This window comes from Haemaphysalis longicornis, unplaced genomic scaffold, assembly GCF_048455015.1.
Source record: "Haemaphysalis longicornis isolate Haplotype H1 unplaced genomic scaffold, Haemaphysalis longicornis Haplotype H1 scaffold_1, whole genome shotgun sequence".
NCBI lineage: Eukaryota > Metazoa > Arthropoda > Arachnida > Ixodida > Ixodidae > Haemaphysalis > Haemaphysalis longicornis.
This window is the reverse complement of record NW_027526203.1, coordinates 224,663,351-224,687,755: the sequence shown is the minus strand read 5'-3', so window position 1 is coordinate 224,687,755 and position 24,405 is coordinate 224,663,351. Positions and strand designations below refer to the sequence as shown.

General features: G+C 45.7%; 1 protein-coding gene and 1 long non-coding RNA gene across 2 annotated transcripts in view; one reads left to right on the top strand and one right to left on the bottom strand.

Moving 5' to 3' along the window:
* Positions 1–24,405, bottom strand: part of LOC144142355 (uncharacterized) — a 58,935-nt gene that overhangs the window by 34,048 nt on the left and 482 nt on the right. The window contains exon 2 of the long non-coding RNA XR_013316957.1: positions 3,372–3,459. This is a non-coding gene — a long non-coding RNA (uncharacterized LOC144142355). The remainder of the gene's footprint in view (positions 1–3,371; positions 3,460–24,405) is intronic.
* Positions 1,476–23,057, top strand: LOC144142352 (pancreatic lipase-related protein 2-like). Its single transcript, XM_077673791.1, has 8 exons — positions 1,476–1,600; positions 4,152–4,291; positions 9,707–9,789; positions 11,851–11,979; positions 12,581–12,880; positions 15,557–15,809; positions 17,776–17,970; positions 20,892–23,057. The coding sequence occupies exons 2-8, from the start codon at positions 4,273–4,275 to the stop codon at positions 21,176–21,178; spliced, it is 1,266 nt and encodes a 421-aa protein (XP_077529917.1). The 5' UTR covers positions 1,476–1,600; positions 4,152–4,272; the 3' UTR covers positions 21,179–23,057.

The window sequence follows — 24,405 nt, the reverse complement described above, 5'->3', positions numbered from 1 at the left end:
TACATCTCCAGCCAAAGCTGTGGCGAACTTTTTCGACATCTTGATTCCGAGGAAAAATAAACACCGCAAACACGGAATTCAGTTTTTAACATGAGCCCTGGTATAGCCTTTTTTTTTGTTAATAGCAATTTCAATGAAAAAAAAAACTAGTTTTAAAAAGTGGGCATTCCAGACTTTTCTGACAGTTATATTCGGAACAAGGGACATTAGCGCCCAACAAAAAACCACTTAGTGCTTCAGGGGAAAATATGTGAACGCAATGCAGTCTCATTGGAAGAATTATACGTTCGCAGTTAATGATAGAGTATTTATTCTGGAGTTTTTATTCTTTTTATTCTAGGCAACTATTTATGTAATCTTTTTTGACCTTCTAAGAGAAAAGAATGGCTAATTTAGTTTATTTGCTTTTAAGCACGTATTTTGCAAGATATGTCCTAAACTAGGGTGGCACGCGGAACATTTGCTACGTACAACAAGCAAGGGAAGACAAATAAATATCGATGAATCTCTCGCGTAATGATAAAAAAGTGCGGAAGCAGTTGTAAGGAATTTGTTTATTACATTTTCTTTTGGTTGCCGCTTTTTCCTCCTACCTGGGCTTTCAACTTCGCGTTCGCCGTGGAAGCCGGTATTGCCAAGGAAGGCACTAAAGAAAAAGCGAAGATACGTTGCTTCAGGTGTTTCGAAATAAATCAGCCTCCGTCTTGCCCTGCCAGGCTGCCCTGCCCTGCCAATTCTGAACACGGAACCTCAAAACGACCTTCAAGCGAACGTCGTCTCGGCGCACCTAGTATCGATACGATAGTAGTTCAAATAAAATAAAAAAGAGACAAGCTTGTTTTTCTTCGAAAGCGATGTAAACCACCCCCAGTTTTCGTCTTTCTTACGAGGGTGATATTAAAGGCTGCACCCGGTAGCGAATACTGAAATGAGTCGTCAGCAAAACCGACAATTAGGGCGGCACTGATTTCCGTACAACTGTGGTATTCCACTAAAAAGTCAGGTATTATTTCCTCGCCCTTACGGCGTTGCCAAAATTATGTAGTTGTGCAAAATTTGTGCCCTTGTTTCTGTTCCTTCTTCCTCTCTTTTTTTTAACTTTACGCCGGCGAGAACACGGATTTTTAAAGGCCTCAAAAGTTTTTCTGAAGCCAGATGACAAAATAGAGCATTTTAGCTTAGCTTGCAATATGCTCGAATGCATGCGCGTACACGTTTGTGTTTGTATGCGTGCGTGAGTAAAGTGGGAGAGAGAGAGAAAGGATAGCGAGAGATAATTTGGCTCAACAGAACAGTTTATTAGTTATAAGCGCTGGAGCCGAGAAAGTGGCAACCCCATGAACTGTGCTCTTGTTCGAAAGGGGTGTGTAGAAATCCGACATTGAGAACGTGAGCTGAGGTAGTATATAAGCGGACGTCCTTGGAGAATAAAACGGAAAAGAAAAACAAAGGGCGAGATATTGCGAAAGGAAGTTGGCTCAGTGTAGCCACCGAGAAGGTCGCCAGGGATGCGCCAGGCTTCCCGCATGGCTATCACTTGTTTCGCGATCGCCTGCGACTTCAAACGACAACTTTCCGCCGCTGCTGTTCTAGCTCGAAGGTGAGTCGCTTTTGTGCAAGTACGCGCGCGAGATGCCTCCACTTGCTGACAGATAACATCAATGCAAAGAACAGAAAAGACGATTATAACGATTACGAGCTTCAGAGCACGGTTTATATTTCTTCGCATGCCGTGCGGCTTGCTCCTCATGGGGCTGACGCATATTTAAATGAGCCGGAAATCGCTCATTAAACTAGCCGATTCGAAACAACGCCGACAATGCGGGACGTTTTACTGAGCACCGAGTTACCGCTATGTAAATCGCTCCATGCCACTCTTGCACCACGATTTTCCGAGTTGATATTCTTTTTGGCTAGTCTCATCTGCCCAAGCCACGCGTAGCCTGTTGTAAAACTAACGACAAAATTCTACGGAGCCCGCGAGCGTATACGGCTTCACCATCGTCCACGTCTGTTGCCGCAATTATTTCCTACTGCAAGTTTCTCCGACGAGTAATGTCGAATTACGGAGCCGTTAGAATCGCTGCAGAGGGGGTTTGTAGCTTCGCACTACATGCACGTAACAGTTTCTCTCACTGGTCTAGCCGCTGCGATGAGATTTTAACCTGGTACACCTAGAGAAGCATTATCGTCGGCGGTAACGTCTCTATCCCGAAAGTACCCATTGCAAGTTTTTACAGTTGGAGCACATGTTGTTAGCAGAGACGATTCTCGTCACTAATCTCGCTCAAGGAAATATCATTTACCTGAACGCAGCAGTTTGCGCATTCACATAGAATAATTGTAACAGTCGCAAGTCTAAGCATCGCTAGACTTGCGAGTAGCGACTGCTAGAAATAAGACATTTTAATCATCATAATAACCAGGGGATATTGTTGCCAAATGCAGTACAGTCAAAAGGATCATCCGATGATTGCTCCTGTCCAGAGTCAGCCTACGGCACCCTCAGATATTTTTTTGCACCATTCGTGTGCCTAGTTACTACTTGGCTGCGTGCCCGCCCCTCGAGTGCCCTAGTTTTTGTCTACTTTACGCATAAAATGCCCAGCCAAAATCCCCAGCATACTCTGAGAAAATCTGAGCCTTTTTTTATGATTTGTTCTAGAATGCCTCCCAGCAGACATCGTTTCAAATCCCATGTTTATCATCGCCTATCGTAAGGCGGGATATAACCGTTCCTTCGATGCATGTCCATACGTGGATGTTTGTTGTTTAACATTAACATTATAACATTAACATGTTTAACATTATAAAGTTACCTTTCCATTTAAAAATGTACTAGAAATTAGATGTCCACAGAAACTGATGTCAGCAGCGACGAGGAAGGCTGCCGTTGCTGATTACGCTATTTTCTAGGATCTTGGCTGTAAAATTTGTTTGTGAAAATCACGCTAGCCTTGGCAATAATGTTCAAGCGGGGTTATGTCACATTTCAAGGTACCTCAGCGACAGCCTGCAGAAGGAATCTGGACTAAGTAGCTTTTTTTTTCATCATTTGAAACAAGCAGTGACAGCATGTCAATAGGCAAATAACAATGAGTAGTTAGGTGTCTGATGCAAAATTATCTTTTTATGAAACCGGGCACAGCACCCGAGAGCTCTAATCGTTATCATCGCGCACTGCATGGTCTGTGTTTGCATTAAGCAATTTGTATACTGGGTGACCTGAGAAAATAATCAATGACGATAAACACACAACAGCAAAAGGTGGACGTAATACAGGAAGGTAGAAGGTACAAGAAAACTAATGATGGTATAGTTTCTAACACGGGGCAGATGCTTCCCATTACTGGTGTAGACGTACAGCTTACCGAAGGAAACAGTCCAGACAGGACGCAGGAACGCTGACAAGGACGCTGTGTGGTGTCCTTGTTCCTCTTCCTGCGACTTGCCTCTGTGCTGTAAGAACGCGACGAAGGCAAATTGGTCCGCATGTTTTTCCAAGTTACTTAACAACTTTGACTTAAAATACTGCGAGTTATAAATAACAAATAATAAATTTGAAATCTTTGGATGAAATTTTTCTGCATACATGTCACAAGCGCATCTCTAAATCCCGCACTGCTTTAACCCCAAAGCATAGTTGTTACAGAAATTTGCTGTGTGCTTGCTCTTGTAGTTATTTTAATGCAAATATACTTGACAGTGACGCTAGTACAACAAGAGCCCGGAAATTCTACGCCAGGAAAGTCCCCATTCCCAGCTAAAGGTGCATGTAATTACTAGTTTGTTGCTTTGGGGCACTGAAGCCAATAATGGTACCGTTGCATTTGGCAGGCTTTACGGTGCACCGAACCTAGGAAGAGCTTTGCTGCCATCACACGTGGAAATTCTATCGTTTCAACTGTTATCCTCTCTCGCTCGAGGCCGTGTCTTGACAGTAAATTTGAGACCAAACACCGCGCAGAAAAAAGCTGGAAATAAACTCTATCATATACCGTAAACAACAGCGGGCTGCTGTTGAACCGGTTGATAATATTGCCCTGAACATTTAAATCTTTTTTGGCGTTCTGTATATTTGAACCGCACCAACGCGATCATGCTTATCCAATCTGCAACTCCTTTTGTTTTAATTTTTTTTTATTTTTCAGTCCTGTATTGGCGCTTGCCTTGTTCACAAGCATCGACAGTAGTTATGTATAGAAAGCTCTGACACGCTTTTCAATTTGGAGCGCTCCACTGAAGACTCGAAATCAAGAGATTTGATCGGCTATGGCCAGTTTTTCATACCGTGAGTATACTGTACAAGGTGTTTTATAGCCGAACACTATCATTCACGAGCAATGATGTGCTAGCATCGCTGTTACTGGTGCCTCACTCACTGCATGCGTGATGTATTTGTGCTGAGGTTTGAAATATGAGTATTCAGTAACCCAGCTCCCCTTGCATACGAGTGACCTTTCAAGCCACTTAAAAAGGAACGTCACTCAATATTTGATATGCTTTAAAAATATTACAACAATAGCAATGCGCTGCGGCCCAGGAAGGCTACTAGAATGTACCTGTATTCTTTTCTTTTCACTGAGGCTTGAAGGAAAGAACCTCTTCAAAACATTCGTCATAGCTAATGATCGACTATTGCAGACGCGAGCAAGAGCTGTGGCAAGTTTATCAGCTGTATGTTCGTATATGCGAGGAACAATACAAAAAAGAACCTGTATTCGGCCTTTCCGGGTGGTCATTGAAGTGTATGTACTACGAACGAAACATTTTCCTTCAAACAAATGGCCACGATTTGCCAGAGCTGAAAAGACGTAACCCCTCGTAATTACATACCACAGTTTTCTATGCTCATGTCTGCATACACCGTTGTCTCATTCATTCCAAGCGAGACGTTCGAGTCGTGCTACAAATCTGAGGATTGTGGAAAATGCGGATTCTATCGCAGACAGAGGATAAGGCGGCCTCCGTAACCTATGTTTCGGCGTGCACTTGAATTGAGTGGAAATACAGCGGCACCAGCGATAGCTCAAAAGTGTGTCCGCGGCAGCACCAGTTCCTCATAAAGCATTTCTGGGTCAGCCGAGTGCCGCTAACGTTAACCCAGCCAATGTTATATTGCACTGAATGCAACTGCGCTGGCTCTGTAATTCCATCCTTGCCATTATATAGTTGATAAACACCTCCCGGCATCCATTACGGCCTCGGTAACTTATAAGTGAACTTTTCTAGGTCACTTTGCTAGTACCGTAGTACGACCGCTCCATTCCTGTATCCCGCACATTTTCCTTCCACCCATTTACCGTGCGTCATGAAAAACGTGTTTGTTTTTATCTTGTAGCAAACACTTGGTTACTGGGACTCACGGCACGCCTCATTTCTGCCCCGTACTCCTTTTGTTATCTTTGAGAGCAATATAAAGAGTTGTAACATGAGCAGATGTTGTTGGAACATATGCGTTGAAATTTCTTGCTTTACTCAAATACCCTGTTGAGCTCAGTAATTAAAGAAAGCCCGTTGCCTAAGGATTGAGGTTCGAAGAGTACATACCTAATTCTAAACAGTAATAAAGTCATTCCTACTTAATTACCGATTTAATGGATATAGTGTGGAATTAAGTACTTGTCTGCACTAAGAGAATCGGTGGTGATTTTGTTTAACCAAAATTGTTGCTGAGCTAGTTGGTTCACGACTTCACTGCAAAAGGTACCCCCTGCCTCCACCAGAAAAATGAACGCGGACGACATGACGCCTGCATATATTGGTTTGTGTCTCACTTCGTCCAAATCTGTTAGGGCCGTACTTTTTGTCCTTAAAGTGGTGTTTCTGCTTGACCTAAACGCACCTGAATGACTGAAAATTACAGTCAAAGGAGAAAACTAGATGTATGACGAGGGCAAACATATGAACATAGTAGGAGAATGTGTCCCCAGTGAACCACTGCCCAACACTAGCCTGACGTTTCGCACTGCATGCCATCAAAGCACAGATTTCATTGGTGAACCAAATTATAAGTCTGGCTTCTGTATTCGTTATGTTTTCAATTCCGCTTTTCACGTTCTAAGGCTTGGATGACGGGTATGCGCTTTCTCGCGAGTGCGCTTCCGCTCATAAAGCCGCTGGTGCACTTTTGGCAAATTACGTCGTATCAGTTACAGCTAACGCTGAACATCGCATTATATTGACGTGATTAACCCTATAATTTCTAGACATGCACCATTTATACAATGCAATATAAGAGCAAGTGCACGCCGCGCTCATGCCACGCGGATATGGAGACAGAACGACGCCTGTGGACCAATTACTACATGGTAACGTTACGTACTTCGTGCTGAGTTCGCCAGCGCTGCTGAGTTCGCGTGGCGGATCGGCCATTGCCCTTCTACCAAGTGCCGAATAGGAGCGACCTGGTGGAAAACTTAGTTCGGAACCGGCACCATTGCCGTGGTAACACACTAGGTCTCTGGCTGTTGAGTTGTGGGTGTGGAAAAGGCGATATCGACTGGGTCCCCCAAATACCTTCACAAGCTGTGCGAAAAGTTCATAAATTTACAATTTTTTTAAGTAACAGCATTCATTCTTGAAAGTAATTCTACTATAAAGTAATCACTCATTGCGGGATGTAATTAGTGACAAAATGTAAGGAGATTTTGGCAATTCTTCTGAAAATAGTTAGTAACGTATTTGGACAAGTAATTTTGGCCGGCTTGGAGTCTAAACGCAGGCTACGCTGCGCGTGCTTTGCGCGCCGGCGGAGTGTGTCACAAAGCACGCAAAACGCGATATAATACGCCTGTAAAGTGCAGAACAAGTGGGTAAAAAATCACTTCCTTAGTCCCGCTGCGTAAGGGTTAAAATGCCCAGTATATTTTGCATTCTGATCACTTTTTGTGCTTAGTTTAAAAGTAGGCAAGCAATGCGTTCATTCCTGCAACTGAAGGAAAGCCTGCCGATGGCGTCTACATCGCTGTAATGACCTAATTTGAGCGCCGAAGAACGCCAAGACCGGGGAAGAGAGAAAAATCGTTCGAGCAAGCTTCTATGTTATATGGTGGCATAGGTACTATGAACTAATCTAATAACTGAACTAAACTAATCTAAGAACTAAGAACTAATTATATGGTGGCATAGGTACTAAGGTAGTAATCTAAGAACTGAAGTGTTGGTTGACTACGTTCTGCAAGATTTAAGGTTTAGAAAGAAAGTTGAAAAACGTGTTGCTCCCCTTTCAAGGGGCTCTGAAGGACTGCCGATAAACGGTTCTACTCTTTCCTTCGCGTCTGGAAGCACTGCGAAAGCTGTAGTTATCGCCAGCACGGACGTGATATGCTCGCCGCAGAAGATACGCCTTCCGTTTCTGCTTTGCTTTTGTGGCTTTCTTTTAAAGTGGCTATTGAATGCGTACATTGTTTCTTATTTGCTGTTGTGGCTTTCTTTTTAAGGTTGGTATTAAATGCGTTCATTGCTGCAATTTAAGGAAAGCCGGCCAGTAGCCGCTAAATGAGTGTAATGACGTAGTTCGAGCGGTTAAAGAACGCCAAGACCGGGAAAGAGGGAGAAATCTTTTGAGCAAGTTTTTAAGTTGTCTGATGGGCATAGAGCAGCAATTTTGTCTAAGGGGCTTTGAGACCCCATAATCTAAGTACTGAATGTGTTGGTTGGCTACATTCTAGAAGCATATAGGATTTCGAAAAAAAAAGTTGAAACAAGTGTTGCGGGGTCCCTTAAGGCAGCTACAGCTCACCAAAGCATGACTGGGCATGAGTCGGTGATAAAACGAATTAGGAAGTATGAAAGTGAACAGAAAGCAAAGTGGATTATGCAGCAAAGTGAACAAGGGAGGAAGATATAAGCAAATTAAGAGGAATAAATGTGAATTAACAAGTATAAAAGGGAATTAGGAGAAATCAAAGTGAATTACAGAGAATTAAGAAGAACCAAAGTTAGTTAAGATGGAGCAAAGGAAAGTAAGAGCAATTAACGTAACTCAAGATGAATCAAAGTAAATCAAGAAGACAATGTAAATTAGGAAGAATCCATGGGAATTAAGAGAAATGTAAGTGAATTAATATTGCTGAATAATTTAATTAGGACATATTAAAGTTATTTAAGATGAATTACACGCAATGAAGTGAATTAAGGGGAATCAAAATAAACTTAAGGGGACGACTGGATTATACTTCATGTAGTCTGATGTATACTTGCCTACTAACTCTAAACGCGGTGCATTTCACGCTTGAAATTCAGGCTTGCCATAGGTGGGAACGTTGCACTGATTAACTCTCAGCAAAGCGCGGTGTGCCGGCTTTTTGCGTACCTTCCGCGGCCATCTGCAGACCATTTCGGTAACACTACCGCGTTTCCGAGTCTGTGTCGTAGTGAAGATTTCCCCCCATGAGCGTTCGGTTTTGTTGTCGCCCGAAGTTCGCAGACTGGGGCCCGCGCTGCCTCGTGGATTGGTTGACAGGAATTGCCGCCAGTACGTAGTTGGGAAGTTACAACCTCCAGCAGTACACTGAGCTAAATGGCAAGTCCAGATCACAGAGGAAGTTCAGTTGTGTATTAGGATTTTGTATTCCAGCTACAGGTACACCGCCCACAGAAAATGGCTCTATCTCTTTAATGTCTTTTGTGGGGTTTGCAGCCTTTATTGCATAATATTTCTTCTACGCGTTTAGAATCGGCGTTTGTAAATTGCATTTATTTAGTTCAAGCTTTAGAACTGCTCCTGATGCTGTTGGTAATTTTGTCCAGGTTCCGTGCTAGCTATAGTATTCGCAACTAGTATTCTGGGCCCTGTTCTTAAGCGTGGGTCAGAAATGTTTTATATGGCGATGCGGTACAAGTAAAGCGCCATACTGCGACTAACAACCTTTGCTGCTACGTATTTCAACAGCGAAGCCGTTTAGCAAATGATAATTTTTTTCTGTCCGCAGTTAAAAATATCAAGAAAATGTCGAACGCGCGCACGTGAGCGCGAGCCTCGCGGTGACCGTCCGGCAGTTTAAAAAAAAACCAAGAAAATTCTGAGAGCTCGTGTGTGCGTGCCTCAAGACGACCGCCCAGCGTCCCCGCTGCCCGTTTCTCAAGCCAAGCATACCCACCCACGGAGATTGGCCGCAATGGAAAAAAAGAAACTCCAGGGTTCACCGTAATCGTGGCAACACTTGCTCGGAATGAGAAAGACACGTCATAGCGTGCACCCCTCCAACGTGATGTCCCATCATTACCACTTCAAAAAAATTAAAGAAGCCCACACTTATAGCAACAATGAGGGAGTAAAGGTCGTCGCAGCAGCGAAGAAGCAAATTGGCTGCAATCGTGGACTTACACCGTCGTGATGGTCGTGAAGGTTGCGTACAGCTTCGCTACCTTCAAGTCTTACGCGTTAGTGTGAGCTTCCTTCGTTTGTTTGCTGCGTGTAGCTATTTACAACACTGCAACTCATGCTAATCTTAACGCATCGCCTTACTTTTTAAATTAGAACGTGTTATATGGCAGTGAAAAAAAATTACAATCTGTAACGTGAGATGTGTACTCCCTCAAGTGTCAGTTTACCGAAATCTAAGAAATGCTTTGAAGTACAGCAATGCCGTGAGTTATTAAGTCGCTTTTTCTGCAACATATGCTGTAAATGAACTCATATTCATTCCTTCGCCTTAACTGTATTATTGTTCTTTTTTTGCATGCTATACTGGCCTCATAGCTTCGAAAATTTCCCGTGTGCTGCTATTGGCTGCCGTCGTCTACACAGCACGGGTTCAAGATGCTGGTGACACAGACCTCACGGTACGTGTGACCCAACAGCCTCCACCTGTTTTGTTTTAAAGCGCACGTCATACCGACAGCTTCCCCAGTTCAAGTGTTGCAACGAATTCATGAAAAATAAGATCGCCTACTTTCTGTTTTCTCACTCCTAATTGTGGGATAATGATGGTGGGGTTTGTCACCGCTGTAGGTTGCGTTCACTGAAAATAAATGCCGGATCGACCCGGTGAGGAAACACGCATGCACTTTCATTGATGACTGGAACTCCCGGTATAATCTTGCCCTAAGCTCTGCTAGGTAAGCCTTGAGCAGACTCGTTCGCTAAGAAATGGTAAGGAACAATGCGCCAGGGAGGCCTTTGAATTTCACGTCATTCCTGTGCGAAATTAGCCGTCTGTAGGCATGGCATCCCTTGACTTGCTAGACGAAGAGCTCGAACAGCTTGATCATACACTGCTATCTTCGCGCATGTGCCCTGTATGTAGATATGAGCGCTTCCTTTAAGACTCTACGTTTAATGTTGTGTTTTATCTCGGTATTTATTTCGCTACGGTCAACGCCCGGTTGCCCCTTCCTTTCTCCGCCCCGTCGCAACGCGGTTTTCGAACTTCGACTGCAAATGCACTGTTTCACGGGCAGCAGACGCAACTAAACCAGCTAAACATGTCAGCCGGTGGCAAAAAAGCGGCCTCCACTTCTCCAAAATGAAGTATCAACAGTAGCTAGAAATTAAAGTTAAACAGAGAGACTTTCTGCGTAAATCCACATGCCTGAAATGGTGTCCTCGAAACCCAAAACTCCCGAATTCAGCTATATCCATAATGGTTCTCATCTGACATGGGATCTCCACCCTAAAGCCTGGATCTGCTTAATGCAGTGATATATTTTGGGGCCAACTCTCCACCCACATTTCTCAGCTCTTCCTCCTCGCATCTCCTCCGAGTTCCTCCCTGTTTGGTCTCATGGCCTTTCGTTGCTTTACAAAAGACTAGCGGTAGTACCCGGCGATGGCCGGGTGGGCATGTTGCCAGAGCGCTAGTTTTTGCGGCACCACTGCCAGCTACATCTAGTCGGTCGCATTCAAGTCCAGTGTTATTCGTCTTTAAGCTTGGAAAAATGATAGTTGGGACAATCTGTATCTGGACATGTGGGTGCGTTATATTTATTTGTGGAATTGGTTGAATGTATTGCCTCAAAATTTTACAAATTTAGTGACTAAATACAGTGCTCAAACAGATTATAAAATGTGTTGTCCTCCGATCGACTGATATATATATATTTCAGCATGTAGCAATGCTGAGTGCTTTCTTGATCTTATTAAACAACCATTCACCGGGCTTTTTTCTGGTTTCTTTAGCTGCCCCCACCCCCCTTTCCCCTTCGATGCTTTTGCCCACGTGTGTGCGACTTTGAAGAACGCCATTGTTTATTTCCTTCACAAGCTTCTGACTATCCATGGAAGTCTCGTCGCAGACGTATAAATAGCATAATCCATGATGTTGTGCAAAGCAGGGGCGCCGAAATCGTTCTTCACAGCTTTCATTTCTGCATACAACCACCGATTTCACTTCCCTCGTATTTAGTATTGAATACGAAGTTGTTGAAGGAGTTAATTGTTTTATTTGTACAAGTTACTCGATCATCTGGTTTACACCCCTTTCTGCTTTGTTATCAGTGTATCTGGAGTCAGTACGTGAGCGTACGGACAATCCTCAGCTCAAGCTTTTGTTTGTGTAATTACTGCAGCAATAGTTACTGCCACGCAATATACTGAAACTAGAGCTGCTCCAATCTCCCATTTTGCCTACCCCGTAAAAAAAGGTTTGCACCTCACGTCCACAATAATACTGCACCCACCTCTTTTAAATGGCCATAAAGCTTGCGATTACGTCTTTGTGCTGAAACAGGGGTTTGAAGGTGTAGAGCTGGAGCCAGCAACTTGTGTTAGGGAATTCAGCTCACACTCACGCCTGCAGGCTAAAGCACGTGCAATTGCAAACCCGCTGCTCCATCTCGAAGCGGTCGTTATATCGTCATTAAGGTTCGTTTCTCCTATCGTAACGATGATTGTTCATGGCACAGACTCCAACTTCCAGCCCGGAAGAGTTGGAAGGCCGCATCAAGCTGCCCGGAAAGACAGCTCGCTTCTTCGGTGCCTCAGTCGAGCTCCTGGACAGCGTGCTGCCCGGGAATTTGGCGGACAAACTCAAGGTACGCGTTACGTTTTTCAATTATTTCTACTGCACATCATTTCGTGAGCGTCTGCGCAAGGCGTGCCCTTGTTGGCCGCTTGCTACAGCTGCAGGACTCGCAGGGGCGTTGCTCATGGCTGTGGTCAAATCGATGGGAAGCTTAACGCGATATGATATTTCGCGTTTCAGCTTCCTCATTATGCTTGTTTGTGCGCAGTTTTTTTGCCTCAGCTTTGAGTTGACAGTTAACCTCTGAATTATACTCTGGGTATGTTGATGACTGTATTGTTCAAAATTTCATGTGATATATTATTCTTGTGGAAAGTTCGAACTAATTTGTCTATGAAGTGTTTTTTCGTACTAATCAGGTTGCTTTATTTTGTAATGTAGAATTGTCGCTGCTTACAAATGTAATAGTGTTTGATATCTTTTCATGGGAGGTCCCCCGGACAGTTCTTTGGAACTGCGGGACCTCCTCCTGTACTGCGTTTGAACAATAAAGAATAGACAATAAAAAATGACAGCCACTGCGGAATATCCAATTGCCGCTCTTCCTTGTGGCTAACGGAGATTTTTACGGGTAACTGCACTGTTTATGATATTCATTCTACTGGCTTCAGATAACAGACAAAAGTAACGACAGCACCTGTTACCCGCTGGTCGGTTGCTTCCGGCCCCGGGACCCGTTGACGGTGCCCCTCGCCTTCCCTGATCCCCCGGAGAAAGTCAACACGAGCTTCCTGCTTTACTCCCGCCAAAACCGCGACTCACCGCTGCTACTCGACTACCGGGAGCGATCACGCAACGAGCGACTAAACTTGTTCCGTCACCGAAAGCCGCTCAAGCTCATCGCGCACGGCTGGCACGAGACTGGCGACCACGAGTGGGTGCAGGAAGCCAAGAACTTGCTGCTGGATCTGGTAAGCACCTTGGCCGACATGGTGCTATGCAGTCACCTACCCCCCCCCCCCCTCTTCCCCCCTCTATGGCTTCCGAAAGACCACACAAAGTTTACAACCGAATGGACACCACCAGTCGTTCTAATGCCATTGCCAGCATATATTTTGCGCCCGTTTGCTGAACGGAGCCTGAACCCCCCCCCCCCCCCCCCCCAAGAAATAACAGGAATTGTGCTCAGATCCACAGATTCTTTCTGTAGAGACGTCCGCAGAAGACGTGTAAAGCCCAGTCAGCTTTTATTTTCAAATTTTGAAGTGAGCTGCTAAGGCAGTGGCATGTTTTCTTAGTCTATCAATAGTTACATGACTGTCGCTCCACTTTCATTTATTTACGTTACGTACCCCGCACACCCGTGGGCTATAAATTGTTCCCTAGGCGTCCACTACGGTACGGCTCACCGCCCAGGTACCGCTTCAGAGCGAAAAGGCCTTAATTTGAGCATTCTTATTTATTTACCTTTTTGCTTACTCAATGATTGTGTTGTACATGTTCGGAAATTTCTCGTATGCAGGCAAAGATTCGGAGGACCGTTATGTTTCTAGGCAAGTTATGCGTGAATAGCTAGCACGTCATTTGCACATGCTGAATGTAACGGCGCCAAGGCAGACAGTGCGTATGGCGCATGACATGGGTTCTCAATTGAAGGTAGCTTTGGGTCCTTACAGGCTACCAAAGAACTTTGGATTACTGGGGAGAACACGTTTAGACATAGTGTTATGACAAGCTCCATTGCCAAACTCTGTGCGTGTGTTTGAAAATTTGTGTGCATCATTTCCCGTTTTTTTTATTCATTTTCATATATATGTTTCATTTTCTCACATGGCGTAGCAAGCTAAGCCCAATGTCTCGCCTAACGTCGCATTTACTATTAAAAAAGACACACCCTACCTGCGTTTTGCATTCATTTTTGTATTTAAAGAAAACGCTTTATTTGCAGCGCTCTCTCAGAACCTCTGAAAATGTCTCCAGCAGTCGTCACGCTTCCCGGTGTCGTCGACAAGGCGCTTGGTGGCCATCGCGCTAATAAAGATTATATGATAAACATAAAGACTGCAAGGGTAACATTTCACCCACGTTCGCCTATTCTGTGTGGGTTGCTCCACGCTGTGATTCATTGGCACCGCACCATGACGATTTTGTGGGTCATGTGCTGGTGGCCGGGTATACAAAGAGCTCGGTTGTTGAGTACGCAGAGCACCTCAAGAATCATGGCGGTAAACATTACCTGCAGCCCGGCACCCGAGCGCCCTTACTATGCGTCGATGCACTACACCACACTACACTACATCTGCACTACACATTGATTGATTGATTGTTGGGTTGAACGCGCCGATGTAACACAGGCGATGAGGCGCGCCGTAGTGGAAGGCTCCGGATTAATTTTGACCACCTGGGGATCTTTTACGTGCGCCGAAATCACGCACACACGGGCGTTTTTGCTTTTCGCCTCCATCAGAAAAGCAGCCGCCGCGGCCAGCAATCGAACCCGCGACCTCGTGCTCAGCAGCGCACTCAGCCACGCGGCGGGTCTGCACTACACATATTGTGCTACCACCGCCGCTGTGCAGGAAAGGAGTATGCTTTTTTTTATCCATGCTTTGATAGTTTTCCATCTGAGGGCGAGGCTTCGTAATTTCAATGGTTGGCCAACCAATTTAAATGCGCAACCACATGCTGATCTAGCGTTAACTTTGTAAAAATGAGCAAATTCCGCGCAGAAATTGTTTTAAACACCTTTTGCGGGATATTTATCTTGTGTCCCTTCCAACCCCGGAATACCGCTTCATGTTAACCAATGTTACTATTTACCTTTTCGGGGAAGTTGAGGCCGAAAATCCCGTGAAAAGGGGAGATTTTTATGTGCGCGGCGTTGACTGACTCATTTTTTTGCGACAAAATCTGTCGTTTTATTAAAAAACACTGTTTGCTACTATCATAAACATATCAACTGTGGGAATTTCTGTGGTATGGGCATATTCTTGGTCTATCAAAAACAAATGATAAATTGTGGCTTATGTACGAAGCTTGAGGCTGCACGATATTGTATTTTCAGGACAAGTCAGTAAAGTTGTTTTCTGTTTTGGCAGGTGGATGGGGCGAGTAGGGCGGCAAAGCACATTAATGCATTATTTGGTCATGATTGAAAGGTGCGACGTGATTCCTGGTCCATGCTGGAACTGGGGAGAGGGCGAAATAGCGTTGGTCACGAATGTTATTTATGAAGTGACCAAAAGGGACGTGTAGTTAGCAACTAGAGACCGAAAAATTTTGCTTTAAAAGATACAAACTTACACCTCGAGAGAATGTTTAGCACACTAGGGCATGGGGCGTAATGATAAAGGTAGATGCTAACAGAATTCGTGGATGATGATTTCTTTTCAATATACAATAAAAGGGGAAACGACGTGCTCATACACCTACTTTACGTTAAGAAGAAATTGTTTAAGGGTGCCTTTGCAGCAATGTTGTATTTTCTGAATTACTGGCGGGTGACCCTGACAATGCAGGCCTGATGCTGCCCCCAGCGCTTACAGCCTGCTTTGATTGCAGGCAGCTCCCCTGCCAAGCTGCTGTCTACAGGCGATCTTTGCTGGTTCCTCCGTAGACCACTTTGCAGCGCCGTTCTTTGTGTGCAGGAAGACTGCAATGTAATCGTGGTGGACTGGCGCGGCGGCTCCCAGCAGGGCAACTACATTCGTTCTGCCGGCAGCACGGCGCTCGTGGGCCGGCAGGCGTCGCTGGTGCTGCAACACCTTCTCAACATATACAGCAATACGCTAAGCCCCGAAGACGTGCACGTCATTGGCCACAGCCTGGGCGGCCAGGTGGCGGGATTCGTGGGCCGGCATTTCCGTAACCAGACAGGCCGTCTGCTGGGACGGATCACCGGTAAGTCGTTCCACTAAGCCTGGCGAGATTTAAATACGGTACATTGAAAGCCTAAGGAATTTAAAGATAGCAAGAAGACAAGAAAAATACTTGCTGTATTTGAAAGAGCTAGGTTTTGATGTCTCTATAAACGCCATTCCTGGTGTCAAAGACGTTGATTTCACGCCAAAAAGAGACCATGCATATTCAAGAACTTTCACAATTCCCGCTACCACACATCAGCAATGTCATTATTAATGAGCTACCAAAACAGAGTAATCAATCGTGTTCGATGCGCGCGTCAAGTCTTAAATTCGGTAGCCGCGAATCAACCAGATATCAACTTACTTGTGGGTAACCTCTGAGGTTGGAAGGAGGGACACTATTTCCGCTGGTAGGTCTGCCGTTGAGAGCGCTGTAGGTACTGCGCCCATTAGTTTAGGCAGTGGCGCGTACACGCAAGGTACGAACACTACAGCAGGAGGCCTTGCGAGAGCGGAAACATGCAGTTGATTGAGCGCGTTATCGTGATGCTGCCTGTCCGCAACAAAGCCGAGTTAGAAATTTCTGAGATCATGGGAAGGCGCTGGCACGTCTAGTGTGAGCAGAATTAAAGGTAATATCACCCTGTAGATGCAATATTAGCTCATAGCGTCATAGCGATAGAAGCTGACTCTGAGCATCGTATAACTTCCCCGGGAATATTTTCGGAATCTTTAGCGCCACAGAAGCGCTTCAAAGGGTCGTAAAGACAAAACACAACTCTGCTACGTTCTAAAGACTACATTGGCCCAATAACAGTGAGGCCAATTTTATTTCAGACTTGAAGTACTAAGCCGGATATTGAGGTAAGCCGATAAAATGGTAGCCACTCGCGTACGATTTATTTTGCCGATTCCTTACGACGTCGCGGAGAATTGTATGTGCGATTGGCGGTAGCCGAGCAAAGACACACAGTGCTGGATTAGAAAGTGTTAGGCTCCGGGGATAACTGCCTTCTAGGGGCCCTAATGATGATTCTGATGGTGATGACGGTGAACAGGATTATGATGACCCGCTGCGGTGGCTCAGTGGCTAAGGCGTTACGCTACTGAGCACGAGGTCGCGCGTTCGATTCCCGCCCGTGGCGGCCGCTTTGCTGATGGAGACGGAAAGCAAAAATGCCCGTGTGTACGAGATTTAGGCGCACGTTAAAGATCCCCAGGTGGTCGAAATCAATCCGGAGCCCTCCAATACGGCGCGCCTCATCGCCTGCGTTGCGTCGGCGCGTTAAACCCTACAATCAAAATTAAAGGATTATGATGATGATTATAACTGGTTGGTTTCGGGTGCTGAATTTTTCCAACCCTGCATCTTACGCTTGCCGAACAGTTAGAAAATATACATCTCTTTTATTGGCTCGGGAAATAAACTTCTCGGCTGCATTGCTAATATTACTTAACGGTTATTATGCGATGTACACTTTGCTATGTTTAACTTGTCAATACATCACAAATTCAGAAATAATAAAAGTGCCGCGCAGGCAACCAGCACAGGCCAAAGGACAGCGAAGCATTTTCTTCACAGGAAACATTTTGTTCGATTTATGAACGCATATCGAGGAAAAGTTTGGTGCAAGTGATAAAAAATTGTTTTCTTGTTTCCTCTAGTTTGGATGCTTTTAGCTCCGGCTACAAACGCAAACGCAACAAATGCCACCCACGCATACACCCAGACGCGCCAGTGACTCTGGCTTTGTGGGCATGGTCGAGTATCATCGATGGCTTCATGACTGACATTCAAGTATGCGCTGTGTAACGTCAGGCGTCACGATTCTCAAGTGCATCCCAACAATCAACACATTCCGCGAATACCATAACGACAAGCCAGGTTTCCCATTTATGGAGCGGAAGATTTCATAGCCGTATTATTCGCGTAGTAAATGTCGTTGTACTACGATCGCCCGTATGTCTGACAGTGTCATTTTCCTTGCGTCCTGTCTCCTCAGCTTTGGACGCCGCGGCACCACTGTTTGAGGACACGAACGTGTTCCTGTCGAGCCGCGACGCGCAGTTCGTCGACGCCATCCACACCAGTTCCGGAGACAAAGTCATCAAGGGAGAGTTCGGAATCTTGACGCCGTTTGGCCACGTGGACTTCTACCCCAACGGTGGCAGGAAGCAGCCCGGCTGCCCGCCGCTGGGTCAGTGCATTGCTATCTATTATAGTATGCGTGCGTGCGTGCGTGCGTGCGTGCTGCGTACGTGTCATTGTGTCAGTGTCAGTGTGTCGACCGGAAAAAGATACCGCTTTGGTTCCTGTTCGAGTTCGGGGGCTATAATTTTATAGCGGTTCAGTTCCGATTCTACTAAACCCCGCACCGACCCAGTTCGCAGGCTCTAAACAGGTTAGCGAACCGTTTCGATAAGTTAAATTATAACTAAGTGCACAAAAAAAAATTAAACTGCAGAATTCAGTGGGACTATGAAGAAAAACTACTAGCTTGGGTCATTCAAAAGACGGCTTTGTCTGAATAATATTAATGCCAATTTTAACGTCAACGTTAAAATTTTACAGTAGATAACAGGGAAAACAGATGAAGTAGTTGCAGTACACCAGCCACTCACTCGCCCAGCCCTGATAACGTCAGAGGGACTAATCACATTTTTCAGTTAAAAAACGTTTTTCGTGGCTAGAACGGAGCTGAGAGAGTTACCGTAGGCTAGTCCTTTCAGATTGAATAAAGCAGTATTTTGTTTTCATGGCATATTTAACGATTTCAAATAGCTCTGATCTGTATCCTACGCGTTGTGCCGCTGCTCGATTTTCCCGCCGTGTAATGGGAGAGTGGCTAAGATGTTGAATGTCGCTGTTTGTTCCGCTCCTCCCTGTCGGGGACGTACTGTCGGGGACGACCACCTCTCGCTACTGTCGAGTTTCAGCTCGCCCTGAGGAACGCCACGTGAAGGGGCCGTTTTAAAGACTCTAGTCTTTCTTGGGCTCCTTACGCCAGAATTCTGGTCTGCCTCTCTGTATGTCTGACTGCCTGTCCCTCGATTCAGCCGAGTCGTTTTCTATAGGCAGCACATTTCAAAACTACTAAATTTAGTAGCATGCTCCATACTTGTCAACGTTGCTCAGAGAAAAAAAAAAACGTTAAACATATGTAAGACAAACCATTCATACATAACTACCACTAGCAGTGTTTTTCTTTAAATAGACGTGGCGTAATTTTGCGATAGCAAACAGAAGCGCTTTACAAACAATATATCAACAACAAAATACAAAAAGACTGGCGCCCAACACTATGGCTCCCGGGGCTTGAGCGCCAAGATCAAACGTAACAAAAAGTACTAATAGATGGCGTGCCAGCAGAGCGAACACGAGAACATTTGACTGAATTGAGTAAACGTCCATTGCGGTTGTCATGGGAGGACAGGCAGGAGGGGAATTCGTGAGAGGTGGGCGGGGGGCGAAAGGAGAGGCAGTAACGAGGCAGGGGCTTCAGAAGAAAATTCTCTTTTGACAACATTTACAGCGAAGCGAGCAGGTACGGGGCAATATTTTATGACAACACGTCAACACGTTCACTAACAACTGAAGCAGTCATGATCGCTGAAAGGAATTCGACGAAATAGCAGTTTTATTATTGCAAACATCACCCGGCCGGAAGGCCAAGTTTAGCGTCGATTCATTCGTTTCGATGCGATTGTAGGACCATACGAAACCGCAGCGCCACCTCGCTTGGCATTTATTAACTTCATGTTCAAATGGAGAGCAAGATCAGCCTCCAAAATCGCTCCTATCTGGTGCTATTACTTGATGCTAAACAAATTTACGCAAATTACTTCATGGGAAAGCAAAAACATTCAAACGAAGAAAGAAGTAACTTGGATTCAGATCACCACCGCTGATAGGCACGTTCGTTTTCATTAACTATTTCTCAGTCCCTGATCATTAGACGAAAGAGGGGAAAAGGGAAAACTTCAGGTTGAATATTATGACCTTAGTTGCTAATTTTAATTTTTGTACGTTGCTCAAAAGTATCATGCCATATTGTTGCATTGTTGTGCGTGTTTCAAGCACACACAAGCGAGCAAGAACACTAAGGAGGCAGGCAACATGAATGTAATCCTCGCCCCATGTCCAGGATGCTTCCTTTGTGATATCAGCACTATCTTCGTAACTTCAATCCCCCCCCCCCTCTCACCCCACAATCCGGTCCAATGAATGAATAAATAAATGAATGAATTTTTTGACAAGAAAAGAGGGAAGGATGCATCTCATTTCCCTCTTTTGACAAGCCCCACTTTATCGCTTCCCTTTAACTGGCACTGTCAAATAGATAAAACAACCAGATTGATTGCTGATTATGGGGGTTTAACGCGCCGAAGCTGCACAGGCGATGAGGCGCACAGTGGAGGGTTCCGGATTAATTTTGACCACCTGGTTACGTGTGCCGAAATCTCGAACACACGGGTGCTTAAAACCACCAGATCACTTTGCGATGAACTTCCCGCGTGATCGTTTATCATGAGTGTTCTACTGTCACGAACCAGCCGATGGCATATTCCATGCCTATAGTGACAGATCCCGGTTGCAATAGGTATACTCCGAAGATTAGCGGCCGTTAGCGAAATTGCTATAATGTGTTTATGAACAGTAATTCCAGAATAAATGTTTTTCTCGAGAAATATTTAGATAAGTAGTTCACTACATGACCGAACGAACAATTACTTACGTTACTCATTTCAGCTAGAAGTAGTAAGGTAACTTTAACTGGCTGAAGTACTGTTGCCAGCGTGGTGTATGCTCTTCACAATAATAATAATAATATGGATGTGGCTGCCGTGACGTACGTACGTATGGGCAAATGCTTGCCTCAAACCATGTATTTATCATATTGTGTGACAAAGGAATCGAGATTAACATCACTTTCTGCTTGAGCACGATTAGACTGTCCGCGCCGGGATCAATTGGATTCCATTGTACGACCATGACGTAGTTGGCGATGTATTTTCTTCGCACTTTGATAGCGCAAGATATCCTTTTTTTCAGTAATGGAAGAGAATCGTGGCTACCTGTGGCACAACTTAATGTCTCTTGTGATCTCCCGCAATGCAGAGCTGTACTGCGACCACAAGCTGTCCAAGGACTTCTTCCTGGAGTCCTTGCGCATCCAACGGTGCCGCTTCGTGTCCGAGCCATGCGCAGGAGGACTGGAAGCGCTGCTGGCCGACCGCTGCCAGCTCAGGGGCGACCGCGGCGAGATGGGATACTTCGCCACACGCGCTCCCGGCCGAGGCGTGCAGAGACTGGAGACCAATTCGAAGCCACCGTACTGCAAGCAGAGACTCGTGCCCATAGACCCACCTCGCGACGACACTCCGAGGCGTAGGCGCATTGGTTGAGCAGCCGCACAACCACCTCCTGGGAAGCGGCGCGGCCAGTTGCTTTTTAATGGGCGACTGCAGAAGCAATGAGAATGGCCGTTTCCCTAGACTCGTGAGCAGCCAAGCTTCGAGGCAGGCCGGTCATCTTCCTCCTGCCGCAGTCTTGCACGCGTAAACTCCGTTTCTTTCGCCTAAGCACCATGCTGCTTGAAATTTCTAGGCGTCTCTCTGCAAATACCGCATAGAGGGAGCATCTGAGCTACCTGTACAAGAATAATTTTGCACGTACACTGCACTCTGTCTACTGCCGCCTGAGACACCAGCCTCCATGATTCCGTGGTTTACTGGCAGGCTCGGCCAAGGAATCCTGTTTACTGGAGTGTTCGCAGCACTCGTGATGTGCCAAATAAAACATATCCTAAATGTCCCGTCTGCCGTGGCACAAAGCGCAAATGCAGGATCATGCGTTTCGTCGCACCTATCCGTGCCCCTGTGGCTGCTGATTAGCCCTCTTTGTTGTCTGGTCACCAATCCCCAACGCTGGGTTTCTCCGGCCTCGTACAAGCGACATGCAAGCGTGCATGGCCCGTGCCATATTCGTCTGGGTCTTTCACGTAGTGCCAAACACGTTTGTTGCTCAGCACCAGAAATTTGTTGCTTTGCGTTTTGTGCTGAGCGCGGCGGCGACGACACCAGCTGGATGTCCTGCGGGACTTCCCAAACCGGCCGATGGCGGAAAAGCGAGCCGAGCGAACCGTGCGAGTTGCTCATCAGCGGAACGGAACCTTTGCAGAGGGGACACAAGTTATTGCCACGGAGGTGTTGCGGCACCGCAGCTTGTTTTACAAATTGGTTCCCACCTGTTTCCCCTCGCCCAATGCAGACGCGTGAATGTGTGTGAAATTACCCCATCGTGCGCATTGTTTTGACACTGCCATGGCTACTTACACCCCGAAATAAAGGCGGCGAAACAGGACTTGGCTATTAGCGGTGAGATGTTTGATTGACGCCCCCTGACTCCTGACGTCAGCTTTGGCACTCGCGCCACTGTCGTCTGCTACACTCCGCTTGTGAGGGGCAGCAGTGCCCCTGCTATAGCAGAGGCACTGCTGCTTCTGCTATACCAAGCATATAAATCGGCCCTCTTGATGCTTTAGTGCATTAAAAAGCGTATTTCCATGAATTCAGTTCAGCTTCCGACACCTCTGAATAATTCCAAGCTGTATACCGCACAAGCTTGCAACACATGAGGAGAGGAAGAACAACTTAATTAAAAGCATCGGTCAGGATATCGTGTGTAACTCGTCCTTTTTTGGCTTATTTGCGAGGTTCAGTGCTCAGAGATTCTCGATAAGTATTCAGAATGAGTTCATGAAGACTCTTGCGAAGATTCGTACACAATGCTGAGCAACATGCAGCTGGCCCCTACACATCTCACAGCAGGAAATACAGCGGCTGTCTTCTGGTTTCTTTCGTGGTAGTTGGCCTTTATCAGATAAATGTTGCGTCTGTGCCCAATTCTGCGCCATCACAAATGTATTATTGGTAGGTTTGGGCATGTTCGTGAGGCTCACAGAGTGTACATTTCATTCAGGCTCTATGGCGTACGTTCCCTTCTTCACAAATTGACTTTAGTTATGGCTGCGTTCAAGAAGGTGCATATGCGCAACGTGGGTTGTTTATTCACATGCAAATACAATGAAAAGGTTTGTGCTACTGCACCGAGAAACGGCGCAGACAATGTTGTCCAGAGTACTCGAAGGCGGCTTTCGTGACCCGAATTTCTGTCGTATCGTTATAACAAACTGACTCTTAATTCGAACGGTTATGACATGATTACGGTGTCGAAGGCTTGAAATACTCACTAACGAACGCAATAAATGTGTGAAATTCTGTGCATTCTGTATAAAATTCATAGTGCATTCATAGAATGCACCATGGGAGTTGTGTACAACATTCGCATGAGTTGTAGCAAATCTTATATTGGCCAAACAGACAGATATATTTCAAATGACAGATGGCGCGAGCAGTGTTGGGCAGTGAAAAACAACGCTAGTGGTCACATGACTGAGCACTGCAAAACGTGCACTCTGCAAGGTGCAAACTGCACTTCGCTCTTCAAACAGGCCACGTTTTTAAAATGGGTCAGAGAAAGCAAGAGAGATTGGAGAGGCGCACTTCATTCCTAAAGCGGGAAACAAGTGCATCAGTACACCGTCAGTCACATCATCACTCAAAGAAATCGAATTCTTAGATGGACACGTGTAGGTTTGCGCACGTTTTTGGTGTGACGTTTTTATGACGTAAAAGCAGTGTATTTAACCTAGGGTATACAAATAACAATGTCTACATGTTCCTTCTGTCCCCGTTGTTTAGCGCCTCAAATTATTCAGTATGTTCAACCAACTAGCCCTGGTCAGGCTTTTGTTACCGACGTGTGACGTAAGCGTTCCCGCCAACTGTTAGTACGTCACGTCTTCTCAGCCAATCACAGAGAGGGCGTGACATACAAACCGCATTGTTGTTGAATAGCAAAGACGGGCCTACATTGCCATGTCCGCTGCATTTCGTCTCGTTTTTCATTGCCGGCCAAGAATTATGCGCCTTCAGTAGAGATAAATAAGTCCAACTTTAAAACTGGCGCTAGTAAACGTCATGAAATGTCAAAGGCGACAGCACACACAACCGCTTTGTCAAACGGAAGCACGTGACCACAACTGAAAGCCAATCAGAGAATCTCCCGGCAAATTCGCGGGTCACGGTGAATTTACGGAGTTTAGAATAAGGCCTTTGGCCTGCCAGTGCCGAACCCGTTAGGGTCGCTGGCATTGCAGCTGTAAATGCGTGCCTGTTATCTCCGTTTTCGCCACTACTCTGAGGTGCAAACTGAAAATTTTGCCACCGCTAACTTTCCGCAGCCAGAAGCCACCTAACCTACAGGGAAGAACTACTTTTAAGGAAAAAAATGGTAAAGGCAGAAAAGAGCGCAATCTAGGAACAGGCGGCAATATTATCTTTCTAATTCGCAGAAGGAGGTGACCGACACCAACACCCTCTAGAAGGGTTTCCAGTTGGTGTTGGCGGGGCACTGTACTCTAAATTGCTGACAAGCGCATCATCGGGGCTTTTTACGAGGCTTTAGCAGTGGCGTCGTTGTGAAGTGCTGCCTCGACTCGAGCTTTCATTGGCGCGACCATACAGTGGGCGTACGATCGAAATTAAAATAACTGCCTTGTCGGTCTCGT